Source organism: Physeter macrocephalus, chromosome 1, assembly GCF_002837175.3.
Source record: "Physeter macrocephalus isolate SW-GA chromosome 1, ASM283717v5, whole genome shotgun sequence".
NCBI classification, from domain to species: Eukaryota; Metazoa; Chordata; class Mammalia; order Artiodactyla; family Physeteridae; genus Physeter; species Physeter macrocephalus.
The window spans coordinates 68,637,517-68,664,674 of NC_041214.2; the positions used below are offsets into that span (position 1 = coordinate 68,637,517).

At 35.8% G+C, this 27,158-nt stretch overlaps 1 protein-coding gene across 16 annotated transcripts in view; it reads left to right on the forward strand.

The window, feature by feature from the left end:
* NAALADL2 (N-acetylated alpha-linked acidic dipeptidase like 2) overlaps window positions 1–27,158 on the forward strand; it is a 1,565,958-nt gene that overhangs the window by 951,917 nt on the left and 586,883 nt on the right. For all 16 annotated transcript variants that reach the window (XM_055083873.1, XM_055083848.1, XM_055083869.1 and 13 more), the window contains one exon: window positions 20,576–20,726. In XM_055083873.1, the coding sequence (XP_054939848.1) occupies window positions 20,576–20,726 (151 nt within the window). The remainder of the gene's footprint in view (window positions 1–20,575; window positions 20,727–27,158) is intronic.

Genomic DNA, 27,158 nt, shown 5'->3' on the forward strand with positions numbered 1-27,158 from the left:
TCCGCGGCATGTGGGATCTTCCCAGACCGGGGCGCGAAGCCGTGTCCCCTGCATCGGCAGGCGGACTCTCAACCACTGCGCCACCAGGGAAACCCTTTTCTCCCATTCTAAAGGTTGTCTTTTGGTCTTGTTTATGGTTTCCTTTGCTATGCAAAAGCTTTGAAGTTTCATTAGGTCCCATTTGTTTATTTTTGTTTTTATTTCCATTTCTATATGAGGTGGGTCAAAAAGGATCTTGCTGTGATTTATGGCAGAGTGTTGTGCCTATGTTTTCCTCTGAGAGTTTTAGAGTGTCTGGCCTTACATTTAGATCTTTAATCCATTTTGAGTTTATTTTTGTGTATGGTGCTACGGAGTGTTCTAACTTCATGCTTTTACATGTAGCTGTCCAGTTTTCCCAGCACCACTTATTGAAGAGTCTGTCTTTTCTCCACTGTATATTCTTGCCTCCTTTTTCAAAGATAAGGTGACCATATGTGTGTGGGTTTATCTCAGGGCTTACTATCCTGTTCCATTGATCTATATTACTGTTTTTGTGCCAGTACCATACTGTCTTGATTACCATATCTTTGTAGTACAGTCTGAAGTCAGGGAGCCTGATTCCTCCAGCTCCATTTTTCTTTCTCAAGATCGTTTTGGCTATTCGGGGTCTTTTGTGTTTCTATACACATTGTGAAATTTTTTGCTCTAGTTCTGTGAAAAATGCCATTGGTAGTTTGATAGGGATTGTATTGAATCTGTAGATTGCTTTTGGTAATATGATCATTCTCACAATGTTGATTTTTCCAATCCAAAAACATGCTATATCTCTCCATCTATTTGTATCATCTTTAATTTCTTTCATCAGTGTCTTATAGTTTTCTGCATACAGGTCTTTTGCCTCCTTAGGTAGGTTTATACCTAGGTATTTTATTCTTTTTGTTGCAGTGGTAAATGGCAGTGTTTCCTTAATTTCTCTTTCAGATTTTTCATCATTAGTGTGTAGGAATGCAAGAGATTTCTGTGCTTTAATTTGTATCCTTCTACTTTACCAAATTCATTGGTTAGCTCTATTATTTTTCTGGTGACATCCTTAGGATTCTTTATGGATAGTATCAGGTCATCTGCAAAGAGTGAGTTTTACTGCTTCTTTTCCTATTTGGATTCCTTTTATTTCTTTTTCTTCTCTGATTGTTGTGACTAGAATATCCAAAACTATGTTAAAAATAGTGGTGAGAGTGGGCAAGCTTGTCTTGTTCCTGACCTTAGTGGAAATGCTTTCAGTTTTTCACCATTGAGAATGATGTTGGCTGTGGGTTTGTCATATATGGTCTCTATTATGTTGAGTTAAGTTCGCTCTATGCCTACTTTCTGGAGGGTTTTTATGATAAATTTGTGTTGAATTTTGTTGAAAGCTTTTTCTGCATCTATTGAGATGATCATATGGTTTTTCTCCTTCAATTTGTTAGTATGGTGTATCACATTGATTGATTTGTGTATAGTGAAGAATACTTGAATTCCTGGGAAAAATCTCACTTGATCATGGTGTATGTTCCTTTAATGTGCTGTTGGATTCTGTTTGCTAGTATTTTCTTGAGGATTTTTCCATCTATGTTCATCAGAAATACTGGCCAGTAGTTTTCTTTTTTTGTGACATCTTTGTCTGGTTTGAGGTTGTTCATTTTATTGGCATTGTGTTGCTTGTAGTAATCACTCTTGATCCTTTGTATTTCTGCAGTATCAGTTGTTACTTCTTTTTTATTTCTAATTCTGTTGATTTGAGTTCTCCCTTTTTTTCTTGATGAGTCTGGCTAGTGATTTAGCAATTTTGTTTATCTGCTCAAAAAAACAGCTTTTAGTTTTATTGATCTTTGCTATCATTTCCTTCATTTCTTTTCATTTTATTTCTGATCTGATCTTTATGATTTCTTTCCTTCTGCTAAGTTTGGGTTATTTTTGTTCTTCCTACTCTAATTGCTTTAGGGATAAGGTTAGGTTGTTTATTTGAGATATTTCTTGAGGCAGGATTGTATTGCTGTAAACTTCCCTTGTAGAACTGCTATTGCTGTGTCACATTTGTTTTGGGTTGTCGTGTTTTAACCGTTAATCTTTTCTAGGTATTTTTTGATTTCCTCTTTGATTTATCCAGTGATCTCTTGGTTATTTAGTAGCGTATTGTTTCACCTCCATTTGTTTGTATTTTTTACAGTTTGTTTCCTGTAACTGAGATCTAGTCTCATAGCATTGTGGTCGGAAAAGATACTTGATACAAGTTCAGTTTTCTTAAATTTACCAAGGCTTGATTTGAGACCCAAGTTATGATATATCCTGGAGAATGTTCCATGAGTACTTGAGCAGAATGTGTATTCTGTTGTTTTTGGATGGAATATCCTATAAATATCAATAAAATCCATCTTTTTTAATGTGTCATTTAAAGCTTGTGTTTCGTTATTTATTTTCATTTTGGATGATCTGTCCATTGGTGAAAGTGGGGTGTTAAAGTCCCCTACTATTATTGTGTTACTGTTGATTTCTCTTTTTATGGCTGTTAGCATTTGCCTTATGTATTGAGGTGCTCCTATGCTGGGTGCAGAAATATTTCCAATTGTTATATCTTCTTCTTGGATTGACCCCTTGATCATTATGTAGTGTCCTTTTTTGTCTCTTGTAATCTTTATTTTAAAGTCATTTTGTCTGATATGAGAATTGCTACTCCAGCTTTCTTTTGATTTCTATTTGCATGGAAAATATTTTTCCATCCCCTCGCTTTCAGTCTGTATGTGTCCCTAGGTTTGAACTGGGTCTCTTCTAGACAGTATATATATATGGGTCTTGTTTTCATATCCATTCAATTAGTCTTTACCTTTTTTTTGGGAGCATTTAATCCATTTACATTTAAGATACTTAGCGATATGTATGTTCCTGTTACCATTTTCTTAATTGTTTTGGGGCTGTTATTGTAGGTCTTTTCCTTCTTTTCTGTTTCCTGCCTAGAGAAGTTCCTTTAGCATTTGTTGTAAAGCTGGTTTGGTGGTGCTGAATTCTCTTAGCTATTGCTTGCCTGTAAAGGTTTTAATTTCTCCTTCAAATCTGAAGGAGATCCTTGCTGGGTAGAGTAATCTTGGTTGCAGGTTTTTCCCTTTCATCACTTTAAATATGCCACTCCCTTCTGGCTTGCAGAGTTTCTGCTGAAAGTGTATTTCATTTTTGATAGTTTGATTAATATGTGTTTTGGCATGTTTCTCCTTGGATTTGTTCTGTATGGGGGCCTTTGCCTTCCTGGACTTGATTGACTATTTCCTTTCCCATATTACGAAGGTTTTCAACTATAATCTTCTCAAATATTTTCTCAGTCTCTTTCTCTTCTTCTTCTGGGACCCCTATAATTTGAATGTTGGTACGTTTAATATTGTCACAGAGGTCTCTGACACTGTCCTCAATTCTTTTCATTCTTTCCTCTTTATTCTGCTCTGTGGTAGTTATTTCCACTATTTTATCTTCCAGGTCACTTATCCGTTCTTCTGCCTCAGTTATTATGCTATTGATTCCTTCTAGAGAATTTTTAATTGCATTTATTGTGTTGTTCATTAATTGTTTGTTTGCTCTGTAGTTCTTCTAGGTCCTTGTTAAACGTTTCTTGTATTTTCTCTATTCCCAAGATTTTTGATCACCTTTACTATCATTACTCTGACTTCTTTTTCAGGTAGACTGCCTATTTCCTCTTCATTTGTTTAGTCAGTTGGGTTTTTACCTTGATCCTTCATCTGCTGTGTATTTCTCTGTCTCTTCATTTTGCTTAACTTACTATGCTTGGAGTCTCCTTTTCCCAGGCTGCAGGTTCATAGTTCCCATTGTTTTGGGTGTCTTCCCCGAGTGGGTAAGGTTAGTTCAGCGGCTTGTGTAGACTTCCTGGTGGAGGGGACTGGTGCCTGTGTTCTGATGGGTGAAACTGGATCTTGTCCTTCTTGTGGGCAGGACTGTGTCCGGTGGTGTGTTTTGGGGTGTCTGTGAGCTTATTATGATTTTACTCAGCCTCTCTACTAATGGGTGAGGTTGTGTTCCTTTCTTGCTAATTGTTTAGCATGGGGTGTCCAGCACTCAAGCTTACTGGTTGTTGCGTGGAGCTGGGTCTTAGCATTGAGATCAGATCTCTGGGAGAGCTCTCAGTGATTGATATTACATGGGGCCAGGAGGTCTCTGGTGGTCCAGTGTCCTGAACTCGGCTCTCCCATCTCGGAGGTACAGGCCTAACACCCGGCCGGAGTACCAAGACCCTGTCAGCCACATGGCTTAGAAGAAAAGGGAGAAAATAAATATATAAATTAATTAAATTAAATAAATAACAGTTCTTAAAATAAAAAAAATTATTAAAATAAAACAATAAGAAAAGTGATTTTTAAAAAAGGGAGCAACCAAACCAATAAACAAATCCACCAATTATAACAAGCACTCAAAACTAAACTAAGATAAACATAAAAATCCAAAACTAGTCAGTCACATACAGCAAATCCCAAGTCCGTATTTGCTTCCAAAATCCACTGCCTCAAATTTTGGATTATTCAGTTGTCTATTCAGGCATTCCTCAGGTGCAGGGTATATCAAGTTGATTGTGGGGATTTAATCTGCTCCTCCTGAGGCTGCATGGAGAAATTTCCCTTTCTCTTCTTTTTTCACACAGCTTCTGGGGTTCAGCTTTGGATTTGGCCCTGCCTCTGCATGTAGGTCGCTCTCTGGCATCTGTCCTTTGCCCAGACAGGAGGGGGTTAAAGGAGTGGCTGATTAGGGGGCTCTGGCTCACTCAGGCCAGGGGTGGGAGGGGTATGGAATGTGGGGCGAGCCTGCGGTGGCAGAGGCTGGTGTGACGTTGCAACAGCGTGAGGCACACTGTGTCCTCTTGGGAAAGTTGTCCATTGATCATGGGACCCTGGCAGTGGCGGGCTGCACAGACTCCTGGGAGGGGAGGTGTGGATAGTGACCTGTGCTTGCACAGAGGATTCTTGGTGGCTGCAGCAGCAGACTTAGCATTTCATGCCCATCTCTGGTGTCTGAGCTTATAGCCGCAGCTCTTCTGGGGTTCAGCTTTGGATTTGGCCCTGCCTCTGCATGTAGGTCGCTCTCTGGCATCTGTCCTTTGCCCAGACAGGAGGGGGTTAAAGGAGTCGCTGATTAGGGGGCTCTGGCTCACTCAGGCCAGGGGTGGGAGGGGTATGGAATGTGGGGCGAGCCTGCGGTGGCAGAGGCTGGTGTGACGTTGCAACAGCGTGAGGCACACTGTGTCCTCTTGGGAAAGTTGTCCATTGATCATGGGACCCTGGCAGTGGCGGGCTGCACAGACTCCTGGGAGGGGAGGTGTGGATAGTGACCTGTGCTTGCACAGAGGATTCTTGGTGGCTGCAGCAGCAGCCTTAGCATTTCATGCCCATCTCTGGTGTCTGAGCTTATAGCCACAGCTCTCTCCCATCTCTGAAGCTCGTTTAGGTGGTGAATCTCCTTTCCTTGTGCACCCTGAAAAAATGGTCTATTGACTCTTAGGCAGTTCCAGATTTTTCCCCATACTCCCTCCTGGCTAGCTCTGGCGCACTAGCCCCCTCAGGCTGTGTTCACGCAGCCAACCCCAGTCCTCTCCCTGGGGTCTGACCTCCAAAACCCAAGCCTCAGCTCCCAGCCCCCACCTGCCCTGGTGGGTGAGCAGACAAGGTCTCAGGCTGGTCAGTGCTGGTCAGCACTGATCCTCTGTGTGGGAATCTCTCTGCTTTGCCGTCTGCACCCCTGTGGCTGCACTCTCCTCCGTGGCTCTTAACCTTCTCCCCCATCCACCCCCCATCTGTGCCAGTGAAGTGGTTTCCTAGTGTGTGGAAACTTTTCCTCCTTCACAGCTCCCTCCCAGAGGTGCAGTTCCCATCCCTATTCTTTTTTCTCTGTTTTTTCTGTTTTCTTTTGCCATACCCAGGTACGTGGGGAGTTTCTTGCCTTTTGGGGAGTCTGAGGTCTCTGCCAGCATTCAGTAGGTGTCCTGTAGGAGTTGTTGCACATGTAGATGTATTTTTGATGTATTTGTGGGGAGGAAGGTGATCTCCATGTATTACTCCTCCGCCATCTTGAAGGTCCTCCCTGTGTTTTTTCTTCTCATTTATTAAGATGAGAACTAAGTTCCTAGGTAAACCATACAAACTATAAATTTTTTGCTTCTGCTCTGTGGTAGTTATTTCCACTATTTTATCTTCCAGGTCACTTATCCGTTCTTCTGCCTCAGTTATTATGCTATTGATTCCTTCTAGAGAATTTTTAATTGCATTTATTGTGTTGTTCATTAATTGTTTGTTTGCTCTGTAGTTCTTCTAGGTCCTTGTTAAACGTTTCTTGTATTTTCTCTATTCCCAAGATTTTTGATCACCTTTACTATCATTACTCTGACTTCTTTTTCAGGTAGACTGCCTATTTCCTCTTCATTTGTTTAGTCAGTTGGGTTTTTACCTTGATCCTTCATCTGCTGTGTATTTCTCTGTCTCTTCATTTTGCTTAACTTACTATGCTTGGAGTCTCCTTTTCCCAGGCTGCAGGTTCATAGTTCCCATTGTTTTGGGTGTCTTCCCCGAGTGGGTAAGGTTAGTTCAGCGGCTTGTGTAGACTTCCTGGTGGAGGGGACTGGTGCCTGTGTTCTGATGGGTGAAACTGGATCTTGTCCTTCTTGTGGGCAGGACTGTGTCCGGTGGTGTGTTTTGGGGTGTCTGTGAGCTTATTATGATTTTACTCAGCCTCTCTACTAATGGGTGAGGTTGTGTTCCTTTCTTGCTAATTGTTTAGCATGGGGTGTCCAGCACTCAAGCTTACTGGTTGTTGCGTGGAGCTGGGTCTTAGCATTGAGATCAGATCTCTGGGAGAGCTCTCAGTGATTGATATTACATGGGGCCAGGAGGTCTCTGGTGGTCCAGTGTCCTGAACTCGGCTCTCCCATCTCGGAGGTACAGGCCTAACACCCGGCCGGAGTACCAAGACCCTGTCAGCCACATGGCTTAGAAGAAAAGGGAGAAAATAAATATATAAATTAATTAAATTAAATAAATAACAGTTCTTAAAATAAAAAAAATTATTAAAATAAAACAATAAGAAAAGTGATTTTTAAAAAAGGGAGCAACCAAACCAATAAACAAATCCACCAATTATAACAAGCACTCAAAACTAAACTAAGATAAACATAAAAATCCAAAACTAGTCAGTCACATACAGCAAATCCCAAGTCCGTATTTGCTTCCAAAATCCACTGCCTCAAATTTTGGATTATTCAGTTGTCTATTCAGGCATTCCTCAGGTGCAGGGTATATCAAGTTGATTGTGGGGATTTAATCTGCTCCTCCTGAGGCTGCATGGAGAAATTTCCCTTTCTCTTCTTTTTTCACACAGCTTCTGGGGTTCAGCTTTGGATTTGGCCCTGCCTCTGCATGTAGGTCGCTCTCTGGCATCTGTCCTTTGCCCAGACAGGAGGGGGTTAAAGGAGTCGCTGATTAGGGGGCTCTGGCTCACTCAGGCCAGGGGTGGGAGGGGTATGGAATGTGGGGCGAGCCTGCGGTGGCAGAGGCTGGTGTGACGTTGCAACAGCATGAGGCACACTGTGTCCTCTTGGGAAAGTTGTCCATTGATCATGGGACCCTGGCAGTGGCGGGCTGCACAGACTCCTGGGAGGGGAGGTGTGGATAGTGACCTGTGCTTGCACAGAGGATTCTTGGTGGCTGCAGCAGCAGCCTTAGCATTTCATGCCCATCTCTGGTGTCTGAGCTTATAGCCACAGCTCTCTCCCATCTCTGAAGCTCGTTTAGGTGGTGAATCTCCTTTCCTTGTGCACCCTGAAAAAATGGTCTATTGACTCTTAGGCAGTTCCAGATTTTTCCCCATACTCCCTCCTGGCTAGCTCTGGCGCACTAGCCCCCTCAGGCTGTGTTCACGCAGCCAACCCCAGTCCTCTCCCTGGGGTCTGACCTCCAAAACCCAAGCCTCAGCTCCCAGCCCCCACCTGCCCTGGTGGGTGAGCAGACAAGGTCTCAGGCTGGTCAGTGCTGGTCAGCACTGATCCTCTGTGTGGGAATCTCTCTGCTTTGCCGTCTGCACCCCTGTTGCTGCACTCTCCTCCGTGGCTCTTAACCTTCTCCCCCATCCACCCCCCATCTGTGCCAGTGAAGTGGTTTCCTAGTGTGTGGAAACTTTTCCTCCTTCACAGCTCCCTCCCAGAGGTGCAGTTCCCATCCCTATTCTTTTTTCTCTGTTTTTTCTGTTTTCTTTTGCCATACCCAGGTACGTGGGGAGTTTCTTGCCTTTTGGGGAGTCTGAGGTCTCTGCCAGCATTCAGTAGGTGTCCTGTAGGAGTTGTTGCACATGTAGATGTATTTTTGATGTATTTGTGGGGAGGAAGGTGATCTCCATGTATTACTCCTCCGCCATCTTGAAGGTCCTCCCTGTGTTTTTTCTTCTCATTTATTAAGATGAGAACTAAGTTCCTAGGTAAACCATACAAACTATAAATTTTTTGCTGAATGTAATTTCCACTGTATCCCAAAAGTTTCATTATTATGTTTTCTACTTTTTATTGCTTTTCACTTGCTCTCTGATCCATAGTTATTTAGGAATAAATTAATTTTGTTCATGGTTTTACTATTAATTTCAAATTGATTGGAGTATGGTAAATATATGGCGAATAAAAGTCTAGGTTTTAGAATTTTTAAAAGGTTTTGTTTCTGACAAATTTCATGTAAATGATTATTGGTGGGTAGGTGTGTGCTCTGTGAGAAATGCAATTCTCTATCTCAAGTTCAGTAATTAATTATTTAATTCCTGTATATTCATACATATTTGGCTCTTGGAATGTTTTTAATTCTGAAAGAGGTAGATCTCTCATATAATTCTGTTTGTAGGGTTCTATCTTGCATGTCTTATACTGTATTTTTATTTTGCCATTTTGTGGTTTAGTGCATTCAGATTTATGCCATATCCTTTATCTATTTCTTTGATATTTTTATCATTCTATAGTGTATTTTTTATTCTTTAATTTACTTAATTTATTTCTGAAACAAAATAATTGAATTTCTCATAAAGTAAAAGGCTTACGATGTTAAAGAAATACATGTTTCCAAATCTTAATTAAAATTGCTTTTAATTTCAGATGTTTTATATGAATTTGCCTCTTCTGCCTTTTTTAGTTGGCCAGATGTCTATTTGATTATCTTCTTTTTTTCCAATCTTGTTTAGTTTCAAGGAAGTTTCTTGTAAAAGAAAAAAAAGAAAAACATATTGCTAGGTTACTATTCCCTTTGATTCAATTCAAACATCTCTGATTTAGTGTGATAATTCATTTCCTTTCAGGGTAAAAAAAAAATTTATATGTTTAATTTTTTCTTCTACCTTAATGTTCATTGTTTATCTTACTTTATTTTTCTATTTTCTGATTTAATGTGTTCATCCAACTTTATTACATGAACACATTTTTTAATTCTCTTAAACATGTTTGAGATCTTCTAATAAAAATTATACTGCAGTATTAATTATGACAATGATACTATTTTGCATACACCTGTTTCAAAATATTATCATGTATTATCACATTTGTCTTATTTATTTGACATGTACAAGGCACGTACTCTTAGAGAAATGGATTTAGATAAACTTCTGCTCAGTGCCAGGGTGACTTCTATGAATTCCTTGACAGATGGACACTTCTCCTTCATAAACTCTATCTCTTGACGAAGTCTTCGTATTTATTTCATTGCTGGGCAATTCCAATTTTTGCAATGTCTCTTCTTACATAGACGTCCAGAGCTACATAGAGTTATTGTCTAGGACTATTCTAGAATCAGTGCTCCTTAATGCAACCTCATATCCAAAGAACATTGTTTCTGAAGATAAAGCCATTTCATTTCTGGGCTTACATATGTTGGGACCATTGTGATCTCAAACAATTGAAAACACAAAGAGAGGGGAGTAAGGAATCATTTGCTCTGCTCTTTGCTCACCAGTATACTTTTCATTCATGTTCAGTTTATTTTTTCAGTTTTCCTATTAGTTTAAAAACACTGTTTCTATTTTCACTATTACAAGCTTCATAACCATAGGAAAAATCACAACACCTCACAGAGACACAGTTTTCTTAAGCTGAAGAAACAAAAATCAAATACAAATAAGAAAAATAATGAGAGTAATCTCAAAAGTCTCCTGGGGTGGTTGTGATAATTAAATAATATTAGCCAGGCATTTGGGAAAATCCTTTTTAAAAATACTAATCCAATTTAAGAAATATAATGAAGAATAATAGTTTTCTTTATATCTCTTTGAAAATTAAAAAAAAATGTTTAAGTATGTAATTTATGGTGCAGCCCTAGTAATTATGCATATAGAAGAGGTGAATACTAAAGATAAAGGTAAGTGGTATATTCCTGGACCCTTAAATAGTTTGAAACATACATATGGGATATAATCAGCTGTGAACATTAGAAAATATAATAGAATTGCAAAAGATTTGGAAGCATGTATTTCGCTTACAATGTAAGCATTTTTTTTCTTTGTCTATGAGCAATTCAATTAAGTAAAGCTTATTGAGTCTGATCAGCCCTTGTTTCCAGGGAATTGCAGTTCAATTTCATTTTTAATTAGAATTGAACATTGTGGATTTCTTACCACGGGTAAGCAAGATCCAGCAATAAAGTACGTACTTAATTTGTATTAAGTTTCTGAAATTTAGCGCAGAGAGTGAGCAGTATGTCTGGTTAATATTTAAACATCTCACCATATTCTGTTGTAGAAGTTTCCATTTATAAAAGCTGCTATTCTATAACAAATTACGTTCACTTTCAAATAAATCTGTTATCACAACATGTTCAATTAAAAGAGAAAACAAAGTAATTATTTACTCCTATTTGACGTGCACAATAGCTTTTAAAGGTTCTAGAAATGCCTAGGAAAGTAGATTTGTTGGCTTAAAAAATCACTTTTCCTTAAGTATTGCTTCAATAAAATGTAGATGTATTCATATGGGATACATATTTCTATATAGGAAAACATTCACAAGAGAAGAGAGACTTAAGTTCCCTTGTGATGAACCCATGTGGAAAGAAGCAATGAACCATAAGACCAGTTGTGATAATGTTTTTTTCTCTCCCAGTTTTCCACACCTGTTTCTTTTCTGTGTCTTTTTTGTTCAGTGGTATTTTAATGCTGTTCAACACGTTGGAGCTAGTTGAGAACAGTGCATCCAAAGTAACTTTGTTTTTTTCCATGCACTCAGGCATTAAACTGGACATGTCCTCTGCCCATCATTTTATCTTAATATAGTACTAAAAGAGAGAGAAAGAAGTGGGGGAAGTTTGCAATAGTTACCTCAGTCACCTGGGATATAGTCCATTGAAATAACACTTTGAACTATACTCTTAGATAAGATATTGTATATAAGATAAGGAAAAATGTAACAGGTTGATTTAACAGTTATTATAGTTTTTGAAAGGTAACTCAGAGTCAGATGCATCTTTGATATCTTATCTATTTTAAAAATATCTGAAATCTGACTGAATATATAGATAATGTTTTCTTTACCGAAAAGGGAGTAGTGATTCTCAAGAAAATCAAAAGCCTTTCCAGGGCCAGGGAAATGGAAACTCTGGCTGTGACCCCTGATGGATTTGCACTGTAAGAAGGCATTGTCAATTTTTACCAGACAGGATTGCAAAGACAGCAAATGGTGATCTGTAAACTGCATGGACAAGAGATGTGCACTCTGACCCTTGTTTGACAAGTATAAATCTTTCTAATTAATGACGTTAGAAAGGATAATATGGAACTTATTTCTATTCTGATTAAATTCTCTGCAAGACGTATGCATCAGGTTTGCTTCCTAAAAGAAGCTGCAAAGAATCCATGTCCATGTATGTGTAATCCTATACCTTGTCCTGGAGTAACAACATCCTTCAGCTGTTCACATCTGGTTACAAATCCTATGCCTGGCTAAAATCTCAGGTTTTGAATAATTAAATGAATTAATTTCAGGAGAGGTTGAGAAATTGTCTCTGTGAAGTAGACTGCCTTTTTTTTTAATGGAGAAAAAATTAATAGAATAACAAAAATAATGTTTCCTTGATAGGTAAGGAAAATGTAATAATCATCCTAATTTTTAAATATACAAGCTAATATTTTAAGTAATGGGATTATAAAAATTTTAACAGCCTACTGCAGTTTGGAAAAAAAATTATGACTTGGAGTATTTTAGGATTTTTTATTCATGGTTCCTCCAATCTAACATACAAAAAACAGCCTGGTAATAAGTGATAGACAGTGGAAGAGTATTTTAAAGTTATATGAATATTTACTTTTGGAAATAAATTCATGAAATGTCATCATTTTTATGTCAAGAAAAAATTTTTTTTCAGATTAACTAGTTGTTTTTGTTTTTTCCCTGATACCATTATCTAACCACAGACAATTGCAAAGAAATTGCATTCCCTCAATTATCAACCTTGTTCGTTCTCTACCTTCTCTTCTTCCTTATCATTCCCTTGAAAAACAAGAGAAAATAAAAACCCTCACACATTATGTAGCATTTTACACTCTCAAAATCCTTCAGACACATTACCTCCTTTGAATCTACCAGTCATTTTGTGTGATTGGCAGGGCAAATGTCATCTCTTTTTATGGATGAGAAAATTGAACTTGTGACTTTTCAGTGGCGTGCCCAGCACCCGTCACCTAATGGCTGGTCCACTTCAAGTCTTGCTATTCTTTTCATCCACCATGTTGCTTACAAACCAAGCTACAGAACAATAATTCGATAAATTCAGATGTATTCCTAACAGCTTCAGATATCAAGTAACACTCGCAGGTAGTGCAAGATTAGAAGTTTTACCATGGTAAATTTTTAAAAGTAATTTGACATAGTCTTTTTTATGTTAATATTCATTTAATTTTCTCTCGTGTGTCTCTTCCACATCCACCCACCTTGGAGAAGATACATATAAAATTTTTAGCTAAAAAATGACACTCCCAGAACTTGACTTGCTTTTAAAAATTTTATATCATGAGTCATAATGCTGTAAATTTAGAAAAGATTGAATGTCATATATACATCTAGCCACCAATGTTTTTTTTTCTTTTTATGTATAAGAAAATTGGGAGGTCTGTTTAATATTTCTGTTAAAGAAGCAATTTTGTAGGCAGTAGAAATAAGAATATTAAATATTAATATCAACACATTGAAACATCAGAAAATTGTCAGTAAGCATAATAATTTCTGAGATATCTTTAGAAATATTTTATTTTTTATTGAAGTAGAGTTGATTTACAGTATTGTGTTAGTTTCAGGCGTACAACATAGTGATTAAGTTTTTTTTATTACCTTCCATTATAGGTTATTACAAGATGTTGAATATAATTCCCTGTGCTATGCAGTAAATCCTTCTTGCTTATCTATTTCATGTATAGTTCATGTCTGTCAATTCCATACTCCTAATTTGTCCCTTCCCCCCCCTTTGGTAACCATAAGTTTGTTTTTTATGTCTGAGTCTGTTTCTGTTTTGTATATAGATTCACTTGTAGAAATATTTTATCTTTATTTTGTATTATACACGGGTTTATTTCTATTCATTATGGCTTTAGTTAAATATGCTCTTAGTTAAGAACATTTGTAGCATATATTAAATTTTTTTAAAAATAGTACATTTTCAAAGACTAAATGATGTGAAGAGCTCTAACTTTTTTCTTGATCTTGTTTATTCAACTAGAAAATTGCATAATCTCAGAGATTCATTCATGTAGTTATGTGAGACTATACTCTCTTTCTCCACTGCCTGTCTCTTCCTCTCTCATATATTCCCATATATAAGCGCAAAAAATATTGTTTGTAAGTTAGAAGCTTATGTCTTTATGACTTCATTTTTAAATATATATAGTGTTAGTATTCTTTTCCATTCCTTTTGAACATGAAAAGCAACAGTACGTCTACAAAGGGAAAGAGATGTACATGCAGTTGGTAATATCAGCAACATATTTACTAGTAACAACTGTATATTTTTTTCTTAATATTGGTTATCAGTATTGAAATCATGTTAGATAAATTGATAAGGGCAAATACCCTTTAGTGTTTTCAGGTTATGAACCACCTATGCAGAGGAAAATACCCCAGGCCACTGTGTTTCCTCTCCCTAAAAATAAAACGATTTAGGTTAATGTTTGCTGGTCCCCGCTCTATCATTGTATTCTCAACCTAGAACCTGGAGCAATGGATTATACTGCATAGGTGGATCCACAATTGATAGGAAAAATGAGGAGTGGGAAAATAAATTATAGCATTCTCCTCAATATTTTGAAGCTATAGTTGGAAAAATAACATCATATTTTAAAAGATTTTTTTAAATATTTAGACTTTTTCCATGCAGCACACATTGCAAAGGCTGTCAAATAATGTAATATGAACTTTAAAAAACAAAAAAATGCAGTCACAATTTTTTTCATTATTTGAAAACAATATGGTTTAATGGGAGAAGCACAGGAAAATAAACTATGAGGACACATTCGTTTAGTCTGAAATCTGTGATTAACTATGTGATCTTGATAAAATCCTCTTTATCTCATGATTACTTCATTTGTGAAATAAGAATAATCCCATAGGCTACAATGAGATATTAGTTTAAAGCACAAAAATATATGCATGATAATACCTTAGAAAATAAGACACCTTCCCTCCCTCCCTCCCTTTCTCCCTTCTTCCTTTCCTTCTTTCCTTCCCTCCCTTCTTCCCTCCTTCTTTCCCTCCCCTGTAATCTAGTGATAAAAGTTGAGGACTCTTTTTAGAACTCTGACAACAGGCTTAACTTTCTGAATAACTTCATGTTTTTTCTTTGCAAAAGCAGAGGGTCATTGCTTCTTATTAATCTCACTAGAATTATTTAAATAACTTTGGATACATCAAGTAAAGCAATTTAAAATCCAAGTAAAGGTGTTCAGTGAAATCAAAAAAGAATGCTGTGATTATGCCTCAGATATACTCAGTCTGATTACAGTGAATATTCCTCACCATAATAGTCTTTTTTTTTTTTTTTGACAAAGAAAGATGAGTTTACTTCCAAAATATAACAAAGCAAACAGGATTCTTACAAATCTCTTTAATGGCATCCTAATGATACAATACATAATTAAAGGACCAAACAACAAACCTATTAATAAGGAAAACAATTTCAAGAAGAAAGAACAACATAAAATTTGAGCCCTGAAGTCAAAATATCTGCTTAAGAAATGATCACATATTATGTGTTCAATGTTTTTATTTTTCACATGTTCCAGAACTATTTAATTTAAATGAGTAAGAATGTACTATGAAATGTTAGTTCATGGTTTTTAAAAGTGTATTTTTATTTTTCTGTTATTATAGCCATAAATCTTCAATCTAAAATGTCCACATTCTCTTGTTTTAATACATGTTAATTCCCATTTTGACACTTTGTAAAAATCCAGTTCTTCTTAGCATTCTAAATAAACAGTCATACAATTCACACAATATTGATTTTAGTATCTTCTCAGAAAGCAGATCACAGCAAGAAGCCTCTGATTGTTTTATAAATTCACCCTTTGGCTAGTCTATTTGTCTTTGTAAAGGATGGATGTATAATTTAAAGAAAAGGTGTGCTTTAGTGGAAAGATCGCTAGGCTTGAATTCAGAAAACTCTCATTTGATCCCTGGCATTACCACTTATTAGCTCTGACCCTAGGTCAAGCTCTTCATCTTCCTGAATCACAATTTCAGCAACTATATAATGGGAATTGAAATGACTTATATCAAATGCTTTGAATAAAAATCAGCAAATAACTTGTGAGACAGTATCTGGCTTATAGTAGATGTATAATTAATACTTGATGATTTGTCCTGAAGATGACTCAGAAGACCTAGATTCTAATCACATGATTTTCCTGAATCTTTATAAAAAGTTTGACAGATATTTATCATATATGAATGTATTAATTTGTTAGGGCTTCTATAATAAAATTCTCCAGGCTGGGTGGCTTAAACACAGATTTATTTACTCATAGTTCTGGAAGCTGAAAATTTAAGATGAAGGTGTTGACAGTTTCAGTTTCTCCTGAGGCCTCTCTTCTTGGCTTGCTGATCGCCACCTTTTTGCTGTGTTCTCACGTGCTTTTTTCTCTATGTACACAGACCTCTGATGTCTTCCCCTCTTCTTATAAGGACACTAGTTGCATTGGATTAGAGCCCACCCATATGACCTCATTTAACCTTAGTTACCTCTTTAAAGGCCCTATTTTCAAATGTAGTCACATTCTGAGGTGTGCTGGGGGTTAGGATTTAAACATATGAATCTTAGGGAGACACAACTCAGCCCATAGCAATAGGCCTTAATTTTATCTGCAAAACCAAGTTTGTCTCGTTATGTTATATTTGTTCTCGTTTTCCACATAAAGGCTCAGGAAACTTTTCTAGGCTATGGAGGCCAGAGGAATGGTTCTAATACTGAGCCAATGTTTTGAAGAGGCTAAATTACAGAGAAACCACAAGCTTTCTCCTTTGCTTCTTGATATCAGGTGGTAGTTCAGGGATCTCCTGCATTGTGACCAGTGAAAATAAAGATCAAGGCTCACATTCAGTGGGTTCAAAAGGGTGAGTCAACAACTTGGGAGCATCTGTAAATGGATTAGAGCCTAACTGTGCAATTCAGCCAGTATTCCCTTGTTGGACACTGAAGGAGTGGATTGTCTAAATGACAATAGCAACAGCATCCTCCTGGAATAAGAAAGGCGTTTTGGTTGGAATCAGAGAAGGGTCCTTTCTCTTTTACTGTCCCTGGCTTTGATTTTTCTTTAAATGATTGTTTCCTGAATATCTGAATACCATGCAGCCACCCAGTTCACATATGCTGTCTATCCAAGGCAACGGAAATATAAACCTATGTTGGACCATTTTCAGGTGCCAGACTACTACCCCTGAATGAGTAATTCCCAAGGAGCTTTTCATTTTGTAAGTTTTCTTCAGAAAGATTGTTGTGTCCTGCCCACGGATTTGTAGTACCATTTATTTCAGAGGTGGTTATTTGGCAACAGATAGCTTTATATACTATACACAAGGAAAAATATATTAATATGGTTCACAGCAAGAAATATGAGATCATATTTCTTGGTCAAAGACATTTTATCTCCAAGACCCTGTCAGTAAGACAAATCCACATGTTCAAATCCCTGGGGGCTAGTTTCCACTCTTTATCACTATTCTTAGATAACAAAACATCATACAAAACAAAATAAAACAAAAATCAAAACAAAATAGACCTATTTTAATATGTATTTTTACAGAAGTATAAAAAGACAACACACTTAGTTGAACATGTTTATTTTTATTTCAGAAACAAGCTGGCTTAATACTTATCTCACATTCTAATGAACACATGTAAGATGTCACAACAGAATTTATTGCATAAGTTTTCCAGCCAGTGGATGTGAACAGTAGAGCAAAATAACATTCATGTAATACACTTGTACCTGTATACACTATGTTTTTCATTCATTCATTCATTGGTACATATACTAGTTTATTCATTAACCCAACAATAGAAAAATCATTTGTTGCCAGGCACTATACTAGGCACTAGGGATATAAAATAAAGGTATAAGGTTACTGTCTTCAAGCAGGTCATAATCGAGTGGTACTAAAGTTATCCATCAAATCCTTTTTAATTACTGAGGATAAAATAATAATACTAATAAAATTTCACTTTGGAGACTGGGGGCATTAGAAGTGTTTCAGGTGATGTGAAGCCATGACATAGCTTGAAGGGAGTTGACTGACTCTGTATAGAAACAGAAAAGTGTCTCGGGGTTACTAAGGACCATTTCTTGGTTACTAGTCTAGCATCTATCTCAGATACCTCATGCCTATTGAGATTTTAGCACCCATAAAAACTTAAGAATCATGTCGGCTCAGCACTTAGTGGTTCTTTGAGTTAAACAAAAGAGGGTGGGAGGCATGTGAGTAGGATTCTGGTTTAATGATTGCCAAAATCACAAGCAAAAATAAATTTAACTTCATTAATAATTAAAACTCTTTCGAGAAATAAATTTTGGCCAGATTGACAAATATCTTTTGAAAAGTAATAATATTCAATGTTGGTGATAATGAGGGGAAACAAATACATATACTACAGGTAAGACTATAGCTTTTTATAGCTTTTCTAAATGGAAATTAGTTTACAAAAAAAAACATAAGAACAATAATACTTTGACTTAGAAATTCGACCTGTGAAACTATACTTCATTAAAATAGATGTTTGTGCAATGATTTAGATATAAGGAATTTTGTTCCAATGTAATATAAAAATTTTTTAAATAATTTGATTAACAGTCAGAGGTTGGTTACATAACATTTGATGGCCTTTTTATATAATATTATTTATATCACTCATACACAGTATACAGCTATTAAAATGATACAAAAGTGTACTTATCAACATGGACAAATGTTTAATATACACTGTTAAGTGAAAAATAAAGATTGCAAAATAGTATTTATCATAGTTTTATTTTGTAAATATATGTGTGAATGTGCATAAGCCCCAGTAAAAGGATCTAGAAACACCAACATGTTAACATTTGCAATCTCTTGACAGGTATGATAATGGGATTGCCTTTTGCTTTTTAGTTTTGTTTTGTTTTGTTGACGTGTATCTCTTTCTTGCTAATGATCACAAATTGCTTTAGTAATAAAAAAAGAAATTTTTAATATTTTAAAAATTGCTTTCTAGAGAAGTTCATTTTTTTCTTGATATATTCTCCTATAGTAAACAGAACATTGAAAATCATTCCATTGATCTTTCTTTTTGAGAATAGCAATTTCAACATCCAAACATTAGAAACCCTCCCTAAGGACTTCAGTCTCTGCATTTGGAGCATCAGTCTTAAATCTCGCCCTTTATTCACATATTATTTTCTTTTTCTGTCTCTCATTCCTCCTCTCTCCCTGAATCCTTTCCCTATCTTCATTAAAACATTGATGGGGAAAAAAAAGAAGTCTGATCAGAGTGGTTTCTTATAGAAGGTATACATGTGAGTCCATTATACTTAGCTTAGGTTCTCAGTGTTAGGTTTTTTTTTTCTTTTATAAAAATCCATACTTGTTCATTACTTGTTTAAAAATGGAAAAATACCGAACAGTTTTAAAGGAGCTGAAAAGATGCAATTAACATAGCATACTTATATCAAGCGTCAATTTTTATTTTTCTACATGTTATTTCCTGTATGTAGTTAAAATTGTGTAATATTTACAATTATATGTTATATTTTTCCAGTTAAAGTACATCCTAAATATTTTCTCAGAGCTCTCTTTTCTTTAAGGGTAGCTGTTGTGCCATAATAGCATCTGTGTCATTTGTTCTTTCATTTAATAATATTCTTAAATGCCTACTATGTGCCTGCTATGTGCAAAGTGTATGTACAGTGCTACAAAGGGTAAGCATGATTCCTACTCTCATGGAGTGGTCCAGTCTGGGACACAGTTGCTGCCTTGCTTAGTCCACTATAAAACTCAGTAAACAACATAAGCAGTAACTGGGAAGTGAAGTATAGGTGTTAACTAGAGTCACACAATGAACAGCAATTGCCTATACTAAATATGACTCTTAGTCATAGTCTCCGTTATTCCCTAGTACTGCCTAATTATTATTCTTTTCCTCTGTCATGGGAAACAAATAGGATTAGAAAATCATGATTATTATTTTTCAAATCATGTAAGTCACACTAAGATGAATAAGATCTTTACCACCAAAATTAATTTAATAAGTTAAAACAAAGAGAACCTGGGATGTCAAGTTCAGCTGCCCCTTCATTCTTGTCTGTTGTGTACTTACTGAAGAACAGAGAGGAACCTTTGCATTAAGTATGTTCATAGAGGTAATCGGGATATTTTCAAAGTATTTAATGACAGAGACAAAGCAGGAACTGACCACGTAGAAGGAGGCCCACTACTTTGTTGTGTAAATACCCATTAGTTGCTCTATCTTAGATGTCTGACTGGGACATCCAGGGCAGAGACCAGAGTGACTAGTGGGGGCCCTCAGGAGGTTCAGGACAGTGGCTGTTTGCCAAACAGTGTGAAAGATTTCAACATTTTAACAACTGGTGTGGCAGTCTCAGCCCTGGAGAAAATAAATCAAAATACTGTTGGATGTTTTCTGCTCTAGGGAAGAATATAATAATGGTGAGAACAGCTCTCCTTTTACAATGGAACATTGTCTGTGGTAGATTTTTTGTAAATCTCATGAAAGTGAAAACTTCCAAATCTACTTGGACAATTAAAAAACGAAGAAATTCCAAATGCAGACAACTGAAATCAAATATAAACATTATAAGAATGCAGCTTAAATATTGTTGAACAGAGGAAAAAGGAAGAGGCCAGTAGGATAAATCTCTGTCTGGACTTTGATAATAAGAAAATCAGAAGTTTCTACTTATTTTAAAAGAAAACAATAACAAAAAAAGGAGTCATCTAATTGTAGTCACATTTATGAAGTGTCCGTATATGAACTAAAAATGTATATGAGGACATTTTAAATAATTTGTTCTCCTCTTTTAGCTTTCCTTATTGGAAAAGGCTGGATTTGGAGGTGTTCTTCTGTATATTGATCCTTGTGATTTACCGAAGACTGCAAATCTTAGCTATGATACCTTCATGGTGTCACTGAATCCAGGAGGAGACCCTTCTACACCTGGTTACCCAAGTATTGGTAAGTTCATTATCAATCTTTGTTATTCTTGTAAGCACTATAAGGTTGTAATTTATAAGTACACGCTACCTAAAGTAATCAAAGGATAGTAAAGTTGAAGAATTCTTAGTACTCCATATTTTAAAAAGTGAATGTTTTATCTTCCCAAAATTGTAGACTACTCATTTGTTGGAATAAAACTTGCTTAAAAGCCTGCAATACATTTTTGTCTCAATAACAAGAGAAAACATTTTATGTGTTATTATTGATTGACTGATAAGGTAAATTAACACCATGTGATGTAGGTGGAAAGCACGTGCACATACCTAGAAGCATGAAATGTCTGCTGCTTCGGAGTTGTTACAACTTTAAGTCCAGAGTCGAGGGGTACACGTGCTCAAGTCAGGTGACTAAAACATTGGGAAATGATGCTGGAAAGGAATGGAGTTGACACAATCAAATTGTCTGGCTCCCTAAAAGAAGGGATCTCATTTGTTTGTCCAGCCACTGGCAGCATAGACATGGTCATTTTGCATCAAACATCCTTTTCTTTCCCAGAAAACTGTGTTCTTTATAGTGGGAATCATGTGGCAAAGATAAAAACAACTATGATTTTGGCAAGTGCTCACTGTACCATTGATTCTCAGTCTAATGTGTCATTGACAAATATTCTTTTTAAACAGACTTGGCAGAGCAAAAGCTCTTCGGACCTCCTTCCATTGTGATACTAACCCATTAACCATAATACTTCAGTCAGGAATTAAGCTAACAAAAAAATTCATGTAATTATCCATGTGTTCCATCAATATTTTTCCTTGTTTTCAACAAGATATTACAAAAGACTAATGATATTTTACTTAAGTCTAACTGTCCTTTATATATATTAACATTACCAATCAATTAATAACTTTTTCCACGAAGGAAGTAAACTGAGTCAAATATGACTATAATTAATGAATTTTGTTGGTCTACTGAGTACTGCTTTGTCTTTTAAAGTACCCCTTTAATAATCCATGTAAGAATTTTCCCTGGGACCTCATTGATCTGTACTTTGTACAGTCTGCTCTCTCTTAATTACAATTTTGAAATTAAAATTAGTAGGTATCCATCTACAATTCTCAGGCATCACCAAAAATATCAGTTGAGCTCTCTCATTTGCAAATGCTCTAATTGCCTTGGGTTGTAATGCCTCAGCATCAGGAGGTTGCACATGGCAGCTAACTCTGTATGGCAAATCAGTGGTCTGCAATGCTACTGAAAAGCAGATACTTTATGAATACTCTGCTTAAGTGGTAAGTTGCCCCGTTGGCAACAGTTACTCTTTATATATTTTTGGCTCAGGTCATTTAATAAAAGTAGAATTCAGTCATATCTAGCAAAGTGCTGGCCAGTGTCTTGAGAATCTCCAAATGTTTTTTTTTTAATTAATTTAATTTTTTATTTTGAAATAATTTCAACTCACAAAAATGCTGCAAATATAGTATGTATAGAATCCTTATATCTTTATCCCAGCATCCTCTAATATTGTGTATGTCTTCTTTGGAAAAATGTCTATTCAGACTCTGCCCATTTTTTGAATTGGTTTGTTTAGTTTTTTATTGTTGTGTTTTATGGGTCCTTTATATATTTTGGATATTAACCCCTTATCAGATATATGGTTTGCAAAAATCTTCTGCCATTCAGTAGGTTGCCTTTTCATTTTGATGATGGTTTCCTTCACATGCAATATCTTTTTAGTTTAACATTGTCCCATTTGTTTATTTTTGCTTTTGTTTCCTTTGCTTTTAGAGTCAGATCCACAAAAAAAAATTGTTAAGACTGATGTCAGTGAGATTACCACCAACATTTTCTCTAAGGAATTGTATGGTTTCAGGTCTTACATTCAAATCCTTGATGCATTTTGAGTTAATTTTTGTGTATGGTGTAAGAAGTGGTCTAGTTTCATTCTTCTGCATGTGGGTGTTCAGTTTTCCCAACACCATTTATGAAAGAGACTATCCTTTCCCCATTGTATGTTCTTTGCTCCTTTGTTGTAACTTAATTGTCCATATATGTATGGGTTTATTTCTGGGTTCTCAGTTTTGTTCCATTGATGTCTGTGTATGTTTTTGTGCCAGTACCATACTATTTTGACTGCCATAGCTTGGTATTATAGTTTGAAATCAGGACGCATGATACCTCCAGCTTTGTCCTTCTTTCAAGTTTGTTTTGGCTATTCAGGTTTTTTTGTGTTTCATGGAAATTTTAGAATTATCTGTTCTATTTCTATGAAATACGTCATTGGAATTTTGATAGAAATTGCATTGAAGCTGTAGATTGCTTTATGTAATACGGACATCTTAACAATATTAATTATTCCAATCCATGAGCACAGAATATTTTTTCATTTATATGTCTTTTTGTTTCATCAGTGTCTTACAGTTTTCAGTGTGCAAATACTTCACCTACTTGGTTAAATTTATTCCTAGTTATTTTATTCTTTTGATGTAATTGTAAATGGGATTGTTAACTCTCTTTCTGATAGTTTGTTATTAGTGTATAGAAATGCCACAGATTTCTGTATATTGATTTTGTATCCTGTAGCTTTACTGAATTTATTTATTAGTTCTCACATCTTTTTGGTGGGGTATTCAGGGTTTTCTATGTATAATATAATGTCATCTGCAAATAGTGACAGTTTTATTTCTGTGTCCAGATTTGAGTGTCTTTTATTTCTTTTCTTGCCTAATTGCTGTGGCTAGGAGTTTCAATACTATGTTGAATAAAATTGGCAAGAGTGGGCATCCTTGTCTTGTTCCTGATTTTCGAGGAAAAGCTGTCAGTTTTTTATCATTGAGTATGTTATTATCTGTGAAATTGTCATATATGGCCTTTACTATGTTGAGGTATATTCCCTCTATACCCACTTTATTGACAGTTAAATGAGGGTTGTATTTTGTCAAATGCTTTTTCTGCATCTGTTGAGATGATCATATGATTTTAATCCTTCATTTTGTTAATGTGATATATCACATGGATTGTTTTATAGATGTTGAATCATCCTTGCTTCCCTGGAATAAATCACAAGTGATCATGATGTACAATTTTTAATGTATTGTTGGATTTGATTTGCTAATAGTTCATTGAGGTTTGTATCTGTGGTTATTAGTGATAGTGGCATGCAAATTTACTTTTTTGTGGTGTTCTTGTCTGGTTTTAATATCAGGGTAATGCTGGCTTTGTAAAGTGCTTTGGAAGGTTTCCCTCCTCCTCAGTTTTTTTGGAAGATAAGTATTATTAAGTCATCTGTGAACATTTTGTGTTAACTTTGAGGGAAGAATAGGTATTAAATCTTTGGGTGTTTTGTAGAGTTTGCCAGTGAAGCCATCTGGTCCTCGGCTTTTGTTTGTTGTGAGATTTTTGATTCCTGTTTCAATCTCCTTACTAGTAATTGCTCTGTTCAGATTTTCTATTTCTTCATGATTCAGTCTTGGAAGACTTTATGTTTCTAGGAATTTATCCATTTCTTTTAGGTTGTCAAACTGTTGGCATATAATTATTTGTAGTAGTCTCATTTGATCCTTCACATTTATGTGGTTACATTTGTAACGTCTCTTTCATTTATGATTTTATTTATTTGAGTCCTCTCTTTTTCTCTTGGTTAGTCTAGCTAAAGTTTTGTTGATTTTATCATTTCAAATTACCAGCTCTTAGTTTCATTTATCTTTCCTATTTTTTTTAGTCTCACTTTCATTTATTTCCATCTGATCTTTATTATTCCCTTCCTTCTGCTAATTGTGGGCTTCATTTATTCTTCTTTTTCTAGGTCCTTTAGGTGTAAAGTTAGATTGTATATTTGGGATTTTTTTGTTGTTGTTTCATTATTATGAACTTCCCTCTTAGAACAATTTTGGCTGCATCCCATAGATTTTGTTATGTCATATTTCTGTTTTCATTTGTCTGTAGGTATTTTTTTGATTTCTCCAAAGACCCCTTGGTTGTTCAGTAACATATTTTTAATCTCAACATTTTTGTGGTTTTTCCCTTTTTTTTTCTCATGATAGATTTCTAGTTTCATACCATTGTGGTTGGAGAAGATTTTTCTTGAATTTATTGAGACTCATTTTGTGACCTAACATGTGATCTATCCAGGAAAATGTTTCATGTGTACTTAAGAAGAATGCATATTCTCCTGCTTTGGATGGAATGCTCTATAGCTATTAAGTCCCTCTGGTCCAATGTGTTGTTTAAATTTGATGTTTCCTTATTGATTTTTTTGTCTGGATGGTGTATCCATTGATGTAAGTAGGGTGTTAAAGTCCCCTACTATTATTGCATTGCTTTCAAATTCTCCCTTTAAGTCCATTAATACTTGCTTTTATATCTTGGTGCTCCTCTGTTGGGTGCATATACATTTATAAATGTTGTATATTCCCGCTGGATTGACCCGTTTATCATCATGTAATACTCTTCTTTGGCTTTTCTTATAGTCTGTTTTAAAGTCTATTTTTGTCTAATATGAGTATAGCTACTCCAGCTTTGTTTTCATTTCCATTTGCATAGAATATATTTTTCCATTCCTTAACTTTCTGTCTGTGTGTGTCCTTTCTTATGAAATGTGTCTCTTATAGGTGGTAAGTAAATTGGTCTTGTTTTTTATCCATTCTGACACTCTTGTCTTTTGATTGGCTGCTTTAGTTTATTTACATTTAAAGTAATTATTGATGGGTATGTACTTATTGCCATTTTGTTGTTTTATGTTTTTTTCTCTTTCTTTTTATCTCTTTCCTTGTGTATTGGTGGTTTTCTTTAGTGTTATAGTTAGATTTCTTTCTTGTTTTCCTTTGTGTATTTACTATACATTTTTTCCTTGTGGTTTCTGTGAGGTTCACATATAACATTTTTGAGTGTTGCCTGTTTTAAGTTGGTAGCTACTTAAATTTGAACACATTCCAAAATTTTGTCTTTTTATTTCCCCCCACCACACACACACATTTTATATTTTTGATGATATATTTTACATCATTTTATTTTATTCATTCCTTAATTATTATAATTTTAGTTAATTTTACTACTTTTTTCTTGTGATCTTTACGTTTGCTTTATAAGTGATTTTTTACTACCTTTATTGTATATTTACCTTTTCCAATAAGATTTTTTTCTTTAGTATATTTTCTTATTATTAACTAATGCCATTTCTTTTCAGCTTAAAGAAATCCCTTTAATATTTCTTTCAGGGCCAGTTTAGTGGTGATAAAGTCCTTTAGAGATCAAGGGAAAGCCTTGATCTCTCCTTTAATTCTGAATGATAGCTTTGCTGGGTAGAGAATTCTGGGTTAGAGGATTTTTCCTTTCCACGTGATGGATATGTCATGCCACTCCTTTCTGGCCTGTAAGGTTCCTGCTGAAATATCTGCAGATATTCTTATGGGATTTTCCTGTATGTAACAAGTTGTGTTCTCTTGCTGCTTTTAGGATTCTCTCTTTATCCTTAACATTTACCATTTTAATTGTAATATGTCTTCATATGTGTCTCTTTGGCATCATCTTGTTTGGAACTCTCTGGGCTTTCTGGACCTGATGTCTGTTTTCTTCCCCAGATTAGAGAAGTTTTCAGCCACTATTCCCTCAAATAATTTTTCTGGCCCTTTTTCTCTCTCTTTTCCTTCAGGGACTCCTATAATAGAAATGTCACTCTGCTCAATGTTGTTGCAAATGTCCCTTAAGGTATTTTCACTTTTTAAAATTCTTCTTTAATTTTGCAGCTCTGTCTGAGTGAGCTCCATTGTTTTGTCTTCCAGCTTAGTGATTTGTTCTTCTATCTGCTGTTTAACCCCTCTAGTGAATTCGTAGCCTACGAATGTGGTGGCTATTACTGTGATTAGGAGTATTACTCCGACGTTTCATGTTTCTTGGAAGATGTAAGAGCCGTAGTACAGGCCACGGCCTATGTGAGCGTAAAGGCAAATGAAAAATATGGAGGCTCCGTTTGCATGTAGATATCGGATGATTCAGCCGTAATTGACGTCTCGGCAAATGTGTGTGATTGATGAGAAGGCGGTTGTTGTATCTGGTGTGTAGTGTATTGCTAGGAATAAGCCTGTTAGGATCTGTATGATCAGGCAGAGTCCAAGTAGGGAACCAAAGTTTCATCATGAGGAGATGTTTGATGGGGTGGGGAGGTCAATGAATGCATTGTTGATGATTTTTATTAATGGGTGTGTTTTTCGAATGTTGGTCATTAGTGTTCTTATAGTTGAATAACAACGGTGATTTTTCATATCATTGGTCGTGGTTTAAGTCCATGTGAGAACGATGATAGTATATTTTGTTTTCGTTTTGAGTATTATATTCGTAATTAGTTTTGTAGGGGTTTCTTCAAAACCTTCGCCTATTTATGGGGGCCTAGGGTTGATTGTAGGTGGTGGTGTGGGGTGTGGGATTGTCTTGAGTTTTGGTGGTTCGTTTTTGGGA